The sequence below is a fragment of the Lampetra fluviatilis genome, unplaced genomic scaffold, assembly GCF_964198595.1.
Source record: "Lampetra fluviatilis unplaced genomic scaffold, kcLamFluv1.1 SCAFFOLD_1466, whole genome shotgun sequence".
NCBI lineage: Eukaryota > Metazoa > Chordata > Hyperoartia > Petromyzontiformes > Petromyzontidae > Lampetra > Lampetra fluviatilis.
In genome coordinates, this window is record NW_027621173.1 from 1,319 (window position 1) to 14,419 (window position 13,101).

Here is a 13,101-nt window from a genome sequence, read left to right on the forward strand (position 1 = left end):
GATGGTGGTGGTGATGATGATGATGGTGGTGGTGATGATGGTGGTGGTGGTGATGGTGGTGGTGGTGATGGTGGTGGTGGTGATGATGATGGTGGTGGTGATGGAGATGATGATGGTGGTGGTGGTGATGATGGTGATGTGATGATGCTGGTGGTGGTTGTGATGATGATGATGGTGGTGGTGGTGATAATGATGATAGTGATGATGGCGGTGATGATGGTGATGATGGTGATGATGGTGATGACGGCCATGATGATGATCATGATGATTTTGATGATGATCCTGATGATGATGATGACCATCAGGCTGCCCTCCACTGGGTATGGAGTCCATGAAGGTGAGGGATGAACAGCTGATCGCCTCCAGCAGCCTGCGCTACGGGCTGGGACCACACCGCTCCCGGCTGAACATCCAGGTCGAGCCACAACACTCACACCACAACACACACCACAACACACACCACAACACACACAACAACAACAACAACAACCGCCATTCGCCACTAAGTGGCGGTGACGTCACCACGACGCTTGTGCCAGGCCATGTGCACCTTGAGGCCACGTGAAGTGTCGAACGCCCGCTGGCAGGAGGTCACGGGGCAGACCCAGGTGCCACGGGTCGACTGACCGAGATGACCGAGATGACTGGCTGATGCACCACCTGTGCCCCCTACTGTGCCAACTTGCTGTGCTTTAGCCACCCGGCGCTCCGCTCGTTGTTGTGAGCGTCGCTCCTCCGCCCTCCGTTGTTGTTGGAGGGCGACTGCCTCCAACTGCCCAGTAGCGTCCTTCACGAGCCTCCTCCACTGAGGCCGATCTTGACACCGCTGGTACCAGTCATCGGCAAGTCCACTCAGCTCCACGTCCTCCCGTACCACATCACTCCATCTCTTCTCTAGCCCGTGCCGCGCCCGTTTAGCCCCCTCGATCCGGCCGAACAAAAGCTGTTTAGGCATGCGGTGGCTGGGCATGCGGGCTACATGACCCAGCCAACGCAGCCTTGCCTGCCGGAGGAGCTCACTGATGGGACTTTGCCCAGATCTTTCAAGGACTTGTGAGCTCCTCACACAATCCAGCCTGGTCAAACCCAGGATGGATCGTAGGCAGGCCAGCCTAAATGTTTCCAACCGGCGAAGATGCTCCACTAGGGGGGTCCACGTTTCGCAAGCGTAGAGAAGGGAGGGAATGACCGTGGCCGAGAAGACCTGAAGCTTCGTGCGGAGCGACAGACCAGGTAGCTTCCACACAGCGTTACGCAACCGATGAAAAGATATTGCCGCTCGACTGATTCGGAGTGAGACCTCTGCTGATAAACTGGAGCTGGTCATGAGCACACTGCCCAGGTATGGGAAACTCTCTACTCTCTCCACAACTGCCCCATCACCGATTGGGAGTTGTGGGGGCGGAGTGCCCGATGGTACAAAATACCCAGGCAGGTGCTTAGTTTTGGTGGGGCTGATGGTAAGGCCCCACCTCTTAGTGGCACACTCCAGCCTCAGCAGCAGCGTCTCCAACTCCTCTTCTGAATGAGCAGCTATTACCAAATCATCGGCATACATAACGTGGTTGACCAATAGGGAGCCATCCCTTGATCGCACCCGGGCGTCGATCAGCCTCCCATTATATCTGTACCAAATGGTAATTCCCCCGGTACAGCTATTGAAGGCTTCACGAACTACGCAGTCGAAATAGATGTTAAATAATGTGGGAGCCAGAGGACATCCCTGTCGCACCCCAAGGTGTACAGGGAAAGGCTCCGACTCCCGGCCACGTAGTTTTACCCGGGCCCGCTCACCATCATGAAGGTCCTTAATGATCGTGAGCAGAGGGTCAGGGACTCCGAAAGCACGAAGAACAACCCAGAGCCCAGTCCTACTGATGGTATCATAGGCCTTGACCAGGTCAATAAAGCAGAGATGTAGGTCTTTTTGGAATTCCCTACACCTCTGCTGTAGCAGACGGACAGAAAATATGGCATCTGTGCAGGACCGCCCTTTCCTGAAACCACATTGGGGCTCCGCAAGCCTCTCCTCAGCATGCCTAGCAAGGCGATGTTGAATAATCCTTGCCAGGACCTTACCCGGCACACTGAGGAGTGAGATGCCCCTGTAGTTGTTACAGTCTGTGCGGTCCCCCTTCTTAAAGAGGGGGACCACCAGGGCATCCTTCCAGTCCTGCGGAACCCGTCCAGTGGTCCAGACTGTTGTTATGATGTCATATAGGGCAGTCTGTGCACAAACGCCACCCTCCCTCAGCATTTCGCCTGGGAGATCATCTCTGCCCGGTGCCTTCCCTGGTCTCAGACTCCGGATCGCCCTCAGTACTTCCTCAACAGCCGGTACCTCAGCCAGCCACTCACAGGGGGTGACCTCTTCCAATATTTGAGGCACCGCAGCCTCAGCAGGGTCATCCCCACTTTGTGCCATGATGTTTTCCTGGCTGAGAGATTTTCCCTCCCCCAGGACCTCACAGAAATGCTCAGCAAATCTGCAAACCTGTTCCTGGGGGTCGGAGATTGGATCACCGTTTTTTCCTCTAATGATGGTAATAGGTGTGGCGCTGCAGGTTACTTTTTTGATGGAGTTAAATAGTGATTTGTGATCGCGGGCCACTGAGGCAGACTCCATCTCCTCAGCAACCCGCGACCACCACCCATCCTTACAGCGCCTTACGGCTCTCCGAACCTCCGAGCGAAGGCTGCGGTAAACCTCCTCATTCTCTGACGTGGGATGCTGTAGGCGATGAGAGTGGGCCTGTCGCTTTTTCTCAATTAACCTGAACACCTCCTCCGTCAGCCAGGGTTCCCGGGGAGGTCTGGACCGCGTACCCAAAGCAGCCATTGCAGCTGCATGAGTCACAGTCTTAAACCTCGCCCATTTACCCTCGACATCAGGTGGAGTGGGGGACGATGCCAACCCCAGCTGCAAGCGATGATGAAATTCTCGCTTGCAACTTTCATCAGCTAACTTAGACCAGGCCACTTTTGGTTGGAATGGGATCCTGGGTGTACACCCACCACCGGAGTGGAAGAATGGCAGGCGCATCTTACAGATGACTAGTCGATGGTCAGAGGGCAGATCAGCTCCACGGTAGGTCCTGGTGTCAAGGACATGGGCTCGCATCCGCTGGTCCGTCACTACGTAGTCCAGCAGATGTTCTTGCTTGGACCCGGCATGCATCCATGATGTTGTGTGGATGCGCCGATGCCGGAAGAGCGTGTTGGTAATTACAAGCCCATGGGCTGCACAGAAATCTAGCAGCCTCCTACCGTTGTTATTGAGCTGATCTGGCCCATGCCTTCCAATCACTCCAGACCAGGTGCCAGCATCATGACCAACTCGGGCATTGAAGTCACCCAACAAGATGACTCTGTCCCGAGTGGCCACTTTAGCCAGCACCTGTGACAGTAGGTCATAGAAAGCGTCTGACTCATCGGCTTTGCCTGCATCCCTCCACGGATGTTCGTCTTCGGTGGGGGCGTAAGTAACCACGACCACCACTCCTCGCCTCTGGTTGATGGGAAGGCGAGCCCAAAGTAGCCTGGGGCTTACAGCTTCCCACACCTCACCGCCACGCTCCCACGCCCCCTTCATTCTTTTGTTCAGAAGAAGAGCCACACCCTGTTGTTTGGCAGTCTCCTGCCCCGAGTAGAGGACTGTCCACCCCTCATGGTGGCAGGAGCCAGAACCGGTCCACCGGACCTCCTGAATGCCACAGAGATCCAGGCGGTACCGGTCCAGCTCCCGACAGAGGAGTGGCAGCCTCTCCTCCGCAGTGAGCGTTCGAACATTCCACGTGGCCATCCGCAATGGTTTTTCGTTGTTACTGGAGGAGCCCCGAGGGTTAAAATTCAATCTCCTGGCTCCGCCAAATGGGGTTTGGCCAGGAGACGTCATAAAAGCCTGACCCCCCGGGGCCTCCGGCACAAGCTTATTAATTACAGGTTTATGTTTAAATCGTAGTTTAGTGGTGGTTAATTGAAGGTGGAGGGGTTACCAGCCCCTCGCACCCGTCCAGAGCCCCCGTTTAGCCACTGTGGTGGTCACAGACGCCATGAGGGGAGAGGCCAATGGGCATTGGCCCTCCCCCCACAGCACTGCCCACGACAGTGTTGCCCGTCCGGCACCGCGAGGAGGTAGGAGGTTGTTTTGCCGGACTCAACACACACACACACCACAACACACACCACAACACTCACACCACAACACTACAACACAACACACACCACAACACTACACACACACCACAACACACACGACAACACACACCACAACACACACCACAACACACACCACAACACACACACACACCACAACACACAGACCACAACACTACACACACACCACAACACACACCACAACACACACCACAACACACACCACAACACACACACACCACAACACATACCACAACACTCACACCACAACACACACCACAACATACACCACAACACACACACACCACAACACACACCACAACACACACACCACAACACACACCACAACATACACCACAACACACACCACAACACACACCACAACACACACCACAACACACACCACAACACACAACACACACCACAACACACACCACAACACACACCACAACACACACACACACACCACAACACACACCACAACACACACCACAACACACACCACAACACACACCACAACACTACACCACAACACACACCACAACATCACAACACACACCACAACACACGCCACAACACACACCACAACACACACCACAACACTACACCACAACATACACCACAACACACACACCACAACACACCACGCCACAACACACACCAGACCACAACACAACATACACCACAACACACACACCACAGCATAACACACACACCACAACACACACAATGCCACAACACACACCACAACACACACCACAACACACACCACAACACCACAACACACACACCACAGCATAACACACACAATGCCACAACACACACCACAACACACACCACAACACACACCACAACACACACCACAACACACTCCAGACCACAACACAACATACACCACACCGTACCACAATGTCCAGACTCAACAGATCGAGGTCACATGGTGGTATGCTGTCTGTGTGGTATGATGCCTCTGCGTGGTATAATATCTCTGTATGGTATGATGTTTCTGTATTGTATGATGTCTCTGTATGGTATAATATCTCTGTATGGTATGATGTTTCTGTATTGCATGATGTCTCTGTATGGTATAATATCTCTGTATGGTATGATGTCTCTGTATTGTATTATGTCTCTGTGGTATGCTGTCTCTGTATGGTATGATGTCTCTGTGTGGTATGATGTCTCTGTGTGGTATGATGTCTCTGTGTGGTATGATGTCTCTCTGTGGTATGATGCCTCTGTGTGGTATGATGTCTCTGTATTGTATGATGTCTCTGTATTGTATGATGTCTCTGTGGTATGATGTCTCTGTGGTATGATGTCTCTGTGGTATGATGTTTCTGTGGTATGATGTCTCTCTGTGGTATGATGCCTCTGTGTGGTATGATGTCTCTGTATTGTATGATGTCTCTGTATTGTATGATGTCTCTGTGGTATGATGTCTCTGTGGTATGATGTCTCTGTGGTATGATGTTTCTGTGGTATGATGTCTCTCTGTCTGTTATAATGTCTCTGTATTGTATGATGTCTCTGTATTGTATGATGTCTCTGTGGTATGATGTCTCTGTATTGTATGATGTCTCTGCGTGGTATGCTGTGGTATGCTGCCTGTAGTCCGGCATCGAGGATGGCGACGAGAGGGATGGCGCGTGGTGCGCCGGCGCCTACGACACGAGCCAGTGGCTCCAGCTGGACGCCCTCCACCTCACCCTCTTCACAGGCCTCGTCACGCAGGGACGCAGCTCCATCTGGACGTGAGGAGGTCCCATCAACATCATCGTCATCGTGGTCACCACAACCATCATCATCATCATCGTGGTCACCACAACCATCATCATCATCATCGTGGTCACCACAACCATCATCATCATCATCGTGGTCACCACAACCATCATCATCATCATCGTGGTCACCACAACCATCATCATCGTGGTCACCACAACCATCATCATCGTGGTCACCACAACCATCATCATCGTGGTCACCACAACCATCATCATCGTGGTCACCAAAACCATCAGCACAATCATCATCATCGTGGTCACCACAATCATCATCATCGTGCTCACCACAACCATCAGCACAACCATCATCATGAGCAGCAGCAGCAGATAAAGCGTCATCATGCAGGGACGCAGCTCCATCTGGACGTGAGGAGGTCCCACCACCACCATCATCACCATCGTGGTCACCACAACCATCAGCACAACCATCATCATGAGCAGCAGCAGCAGATAAAGCCTCGTCACGCAGGGCCACAGGTCCATCTGGACGTGGTGGGGTGGGGAGGGTGGGGAGGGGCTGGGTGGGAAGGGTGGGGAGGGGCTGGGTGGGGAGGGAGGGGCTGGGTGTGGAGGGTGGGGAGGGGCTTGGTGGGGAGGGGCTGGGTGGGGATGGGCTGCGTGGGGAGGGTGGAGCTGGGTGGGGGCTGGGAGGGGTGGGGCTGGGTGGGGAGGGGCTGCTCACCCCGTGGTGCCCTTACAAAACTCAACGTTTAACCTACTCACGCCGGCTTGTGCCCGCCCTCACAGTCGGGCATATTTGCGGAATACACCACGCCCTGGCCGTTGACCCTGCAGGCCATTGACCGAGCAACCCGACGTTCCTACCAGCTCCCTCCGCAGGAATGTGTCAATAATGGTGGCGATGATGTGATGATGATGTTGTTGTTGTTATTACGATGACGGTGGTGTTATGATGATGATGATGTTATGATGATGTTATGATGATGCTGATGACGTCACCCACAGGTTAAACTGGGTGACGTCATTCCGCGTCTTCTTCAGCAACGACACCGTGGGTTGGTTCCCCTACCGCACCGGGGACTATGACGTGGTAAGAGGGCGGGTCCTTCCTGCCCCACCAGTCACGTGAGGTCAGGGGAGGCACGGGGAGGCAGAGCCTCACCTGTCATACCACAATGAAAATAGTAAAATAAGTATAACCCGTAAAAACAAAGTTTTTCATCATAAATCCTTTATATGCGTGGCGGCTAGAGTCCTCTCGTCCTCTGGCTTGAGATGGCTGCCACCTATGGGTCAGATGATTGCCTGCCACCATTAAGCAATTGGTCATTAAATATAATATTTTTGTCATAAGAAGTGTAACATTTTTGAAAAAAAATTTCCGCGAACATTAATTGTCACGCACAACGAGTCTGTGTGGAAAATGTCAGCTCGATTGGAGCACGGGAAGTGGGTTAAAAAACGACCGAAAGATTTGCACGGTCCTAAGCAAGCAAGCGAACTTAATATAAAGGATTTAAAAAAGAATAATCAAATAAAATAAATCTCGATTTGAAGCTTTCGTGACTGCAAGGATCCATATTAATTGGGTTTTTTTCGGTAAAGTCACGTATAGGTGAAAACAAAATAAAATAAAAAAATAATAAAAATAAATCACGACGCTTAGGAAGCAACACAAGCATCCGTCATCAGGTGTGACTGCTCAAGCTACCAGAACCGGTTCAGATAATCGTCACCGATGGTGTTGGCCGTGAGCGGGAATCGAACTCGGGTGTCGTAGGGCAGCGTAGCGCTAACCACTGCACCACCGCTCCCCCCAGTGCACGACACACACCACACCACCATACACACTACACCACGCCACCATACACACCGCACCACCATACACACCACACCACCATACACACCACACCCCCATACACACCACACCACACCACCATACACACCACCCCATGACCCCCATCCTTCCTCTCCTCCATCACCCCCCCTGCCCCCCTGCCCCCCCCTGCCCCCCCCTGCCCCCCCCTGCCCCCCCCTGCCCCCCCCTCCAGTATTTCCCAGGCAACAGAGACGCAGAGACGCCTGTTCTCACGACTTTCCCGGTAGCTGTAGCTGCCCGCTACCTGCGCATCAACCCGCAGAATTGGCACCACAACGGGAGCGTTTGTCTACGCATGGAGGTCCTGGGATGTCTCCTGGAGGGTCAGTGCCCTTCTCCACTGCTGGATGATGATGTTGTTGTTGTTGCTGATGATGTTGCTGATGATGATGTTGCTGATGATGATGTTGCTGATGATGATGTTGCTGATGGTCATGTTGATGATGGTGATGGTGATGTTGATGATGATGATGTTGCTGATGACAATGATGTTGCTGATGAGGATGTTGCTGATGATGTTGATGGTGATGTTGATGGTGATGTTGATGGTGATGTTGATGATGGTGTTGATGGTGATGATGATGTTGCTGATGATGATGTTGCTGATGATGATGTTGTTGATGGTCATGTTGATGATGGTGATGGTGATGTTGATGATGATGATGTTGCTGATGACAATGATGTTGCTGATGAGGATGTTGCTGATGATGTTGATGGTGATGTTGATGGTGATGTTGATGGTGATGTTGATGATGATGTTGATGGTGATGATGATGTTGCTGATGATGATGTTGCTGATGATGATGTTGTTGATGGTCATGTTGATGATGGTGATGGTGATGTTGATGATGATGATGTTGCTGATGACAATGATGTTGCTGATGAGGATGTTGCTGATGATGTTGATGGTGATGTTGATGGTGATGTTGATGGTGATGTTGATGATGATGTTGATGGTGATGATGATGTTGCTGATGATGATGTTGCTGATGATGGTGATGTTGATGGTGATGTTGATGGTGATGTTGATGATGGTGATGTTGATGATGATGATGTTGCTGATGACAATGATGTTGCTGATGATGATGTTGCTGATGATGATGTTGCTGATGATGATGTTGATGATGTTGCTGATGATGATGTTGATGATGTTGCTGATGATGTTGATGATAATGTTGATGGTGATGTTGATGGTCATGTTGATGGTGATGTTGATGATGATGTTGCTGATGATGATGTTGCTGATGATGATGTTGCTGATGATGTTGATGGTGATGTTGTTGATGATCTCAGTGACTGATCCCCTGTCCCACCAGACCCGTATGATGTTCGTGCTATCGACTTGGTCTCGTACGACGAGCTAGACTTCACTCACCACGACTACAAGGGCATGAGGAAGGTCAGGGAACATCCACGTGTCTTTCACCCCGTGTCTCTCTCCTCGTGTCTCTCTCTCACCCCGTGTCTCTCTCCCTGTGTCTCTCCCCGTGTCTCTCTCTCTCTCTCTCTCCCCGTGTCTCTCTATCCCCGTGTCTCTCTCTCCCCGTGTCTCTCTCTCCCCGTGTCTCTCTCTCCCCGTGTCTCTCTCTCCCCGTGTCTCTTTCTCCTCGTGTCTCTCTCCCCGTGTCTCTCTCCCCGTGTCTCTCTCTCTCCCCGTGTCTCTCTCTCCCCGTGTCTCTCTATCCCCGTGTCTCTCACCCCGTGTCTCTCTCTCTCTCCCCGTGTCTCTCTCCCCGTGTCTCTCTCCCCGTGTCTCTCTCTCCTCGTCTCTCTTTCTCCCCCTGTGTCTCTCTCACTCCGTGTCTTTCTCCCCGTGTGTCTCTCTCCCCGTGACTCTCACCCCGTGTCTCTCTCCCCGTGTCTCTCTACCCGTGTCTGTCTCTCCCCGTGTCTCTCTCTCTCCCCGTCTCTCTCTCCCCGTGTCTCTCTATCCCCGTGTCTCTCTCTCCCCGTGTCTCTCTCTCCCCGTGTCTCTCTTTCCCCGTGTCTCTCTCCCCCCGTGTCTCTCTCTCTCCTCGTGTATCTCTCCCCGTGTCTCTCTCTCCTCGTGTCTCTCTTCCCGTGTCTCTCTCCCCGTATCTCTCTCTCCTCCCGTGTCTCCCTCACTCCGTGTCTTTCTCCCCGTGTCTCTCTCCCCGTGTCTCTCACCCCGTGTCTCTCTCTCCCCGTGTCTCTCTCACCCCGTGTCTCTCTCCCCGTGTCTCTCTTTTTGTGTTTCTCTCCCCGTGGCTCTCTCCTCGTGTCTCTCTCTCTCCCCGTGTCTCTCTCACCCCGTGTCTCTCTCCCCGTGTCTCTCTCTCCCCGTGTCTCTCTCCCGGTGTCTCTCTCTCCCCGTTTCTCTCTCTCCCCGTCTCTCTCTCACTTCGTGTCTCTCCCCCCGTGTCTCTCTCCCCGTGTCTCTCCCCGTGTCTCTCTCTCCCCGGGTCTCTCCCCGTGTCTCTCTCCCCGTGTCTCTCCCCGTGTCTCTCTCACCCCGTGTCTCTCTCCCCGTCTCTCTCTCCCCGTGTCTCTCTATCCCCGTGTCTCTCTCCCCGTGTCCCTATCTCCCCGTGTCTCTCTCACCCCGTGTCTCTCCCCCCGTGTCTCTCTCCCCGTGTCTCTCCCCCCCCCCCCACCCTCTCCGCACAGCTGATGAGGGCTGTCAACGATAAATGCCCTGACATCACTCGCATCTACAGCATCGGCCAGAGCGTCCAACACCGCAAGCTCTACGCCATGGAGGTGTCTGATAACCCGGGCGTGCATGAACCAGGTGAACAGTGGGGGGAGGCTGACTGAGATGACCGGTAGATGCACCACCAGCTGTACCCCCCTGTTGTGCCAGGCTAGGTGCAGGAGGTCACGGGAACAGACCCTGCAGGTGCCATGGGTTGACTGAGATGACCGATAGATGTAACACTGTGCCAGGCTAGGTGCAGGTCTCGGGACAGACCCTGCAGGTGCCATGGGTCGGCTGACTGAGATGACCGGTAGATGCACCACCAGCTGTACCCCCTGCTGTGCCAGGCTAGGTGCAGGTGGTCACGGGAACAGACCCAGCAAGTGCCATGGGTTGACTGACTGAGATGAGTGGTAGATGCACCACCAGCTGTAACCCCCTGTTGTGCCAGGCTAGGTTCAGCAGGTCACGGGATAGACCCTGCAGGTGTTATGGGTTGACTGAGATGACCGGTAGATGCACCACCAGCTGTACCCCCCTACTGTGCCAGGCTAGGTGCAGGTGGTCACGGGACAGACCCAGCAGGTGTTATGGGTTGACTGAGATGACCGGTAGATGCACCACCAGCTGTACCCCCCTACTGTGCCAGGCTAGGTGCAGGTGGTCACGGGACAGACCCAGCAGGTGCCATGGGTTGACTGAGATGACCGGTAGATGCACCACCAGCTGTACCCCCCTACTGTGCCAGGCTAGGTGCAGCAGGTCACGGAGACAGACCCAGCAGGTGCCATGGGTTGACTGAGATGACCGGTAGATGCACCACCAGCTATACCCCCTTGCTGTGCCAGGCTAGGTGCAGGAGGTCACGGGACAGACCCAGCAGGTGTTATGGGTTGACTGAGATGACCGGTAGATGCACCACCAGCTGTAACCCCCTGCTGTGCCAGGCTAGGTGCAGGAGGTCACGGGAACAGACCCGGCAGGTGCCATGGGTTGGCTGACTGAGATGACCGGTAGATGCACCACCAGCTGTAACCCCCTGCTGTGCCAGGCTAGGTGCGGGAGGTCACGGGAACAGACCCGGCAGGTGCCATGGGTTGACTGAGATGAGTGGTAGATGCACCACCAGCTGTACCCCCTGCTGTGCCACAACCACCACCATGTCGAAAATGGGCGCTCGCTAACTGCCTCTCCCCCCCCCACTCACCAACAATTCCTCACCAACTCACCACCAACTCACCCAACTCCTCACCCACCAACTCACCACCAACTCACCAACTCTCCACCCACAACTCCTCCCCACCAACTCACCACCAACTCCTCACCAACAACTCACCAACAACTCACCAACAACTCACCAACAACTCCTCACCAACAACTCCTCCCCACCAACTCCTCACCACCAACTCCTCACCACCAACTCACCACCAACTCACCACCCACCAACTCCTCCCCACCAACTCCTCACCACCAACTCACCACCAACTCACCACCCACCAACTCACCACCAACTCCTCCCCACCAACTCCTCACCACCAACTCACCACCAACTCCCCACCCATCAACTCCTCACCATCAACTCACCACCAACTCACCACCCACCAACTCACCACCAACTCCTCACCCACCAACTCCTCACCCACCAACTCCTCACCACCAACTCACCACCAACTCACCCATCAACTCACCACCAACTCACCACCAACTCACCACCAACTCACCCATCAACTCACCACCAACTCACCAACTCACCCACCAACAACCCCTCACCCACCAACTCACCAACTCACCAACTCCTCACCACCAACTCACCACCAACTCACCACCAACTCACCCACCAACTCACCCATCAACTCACCACCAACTCACCCATCAACTCACCACCAACTCACCACCAACTCACCACCAACTCCCTCATCAACTCACCACCAACTCACCAACTCCTCACCAACAACCCCTCACCCACCAACTCCTCACCACCAACTCACCACCAACTCACCACCAACTCACCCACCAATTCACCCATCAACTCACCACCAACTCACCAACTCACCCACCAACAACCCCTCACCCACCAACTCCTCACCGCAAGGCGAGCCGGAGTTCCGCTACGTGGGTGGGATGCACGGCAACGAGGCTCTTGGTCGTGAGCTGCTGCTCAACCTCATGGAGTTCCTGTGCCACGAGTACCGCCGCGGGAGCCGCAGGGTCCACTACCTCGTCAACAACACGCGGCTCCACCTGCTGCCCTCCATGAACCCCGACGGGCACGAGAGGGCCTTCCTCAAGGTGAGAGGGCCTTCCTCAAGGCGAGAGGGCCTTCCTCAAGGCGAGAGGGCCTTCCTCAAGGCGAGAGGGCCTTCCTCAAGGTGAGAGGGCCTTCCTCAAGGCGAGAGGGCCTTCCTCAAGGCGAGAGGGCCTTCCTCAAGGCGAGAGGGCCTTCCTCAAGGCGAGAGGGCCTTCCTCAAGGTGAGAGGGCCTTCCTCAAGGCGAGAGGGCCTTCCTCAAGGCGAGAGGGCCTTCCTCAAGGCGAGAGGGCCTTCCTCAAGGTGAGAGGGCCTTCCTCAAGGCGAGAGGGCCTTCCTCAAGGCGAGAGGGCCTTCCTCAAGGCGAGAGGGCCTTCCTCAAGGCGAGAGGGCCTTCCTCAAGGCGAGAGGGCCTTC

General features: G+C 54.3%; 1 protein-coding gene across 1 annotated transcript; it reads left to right on the top strand.

The window, feature by feature from the left end:
* Positions 1-311: 311 nt before the first annotated feature.
* Positions 312-12,807, top strand: LOC144954880 (putative carboxypeptidase X1; the record flags this gene model as incomplete). The annotated part of the gene is made up of 7 exons (XM_078885272.1): positions 312-415; positions 5,770-5,909; positions 6,906-6,990; positions 7,952-8,102; positions 9,096-9,178; positions 10,408-10,531; positions 12,531-12,807. Coding segments are annotated over exons 1-7 (953 nt in total), but the record flags the coding sequence as incomplete, so codon positions are not given.
* Between the last annotated feature and the right edge of the window lie 294 nt (positions 12,808-13,101).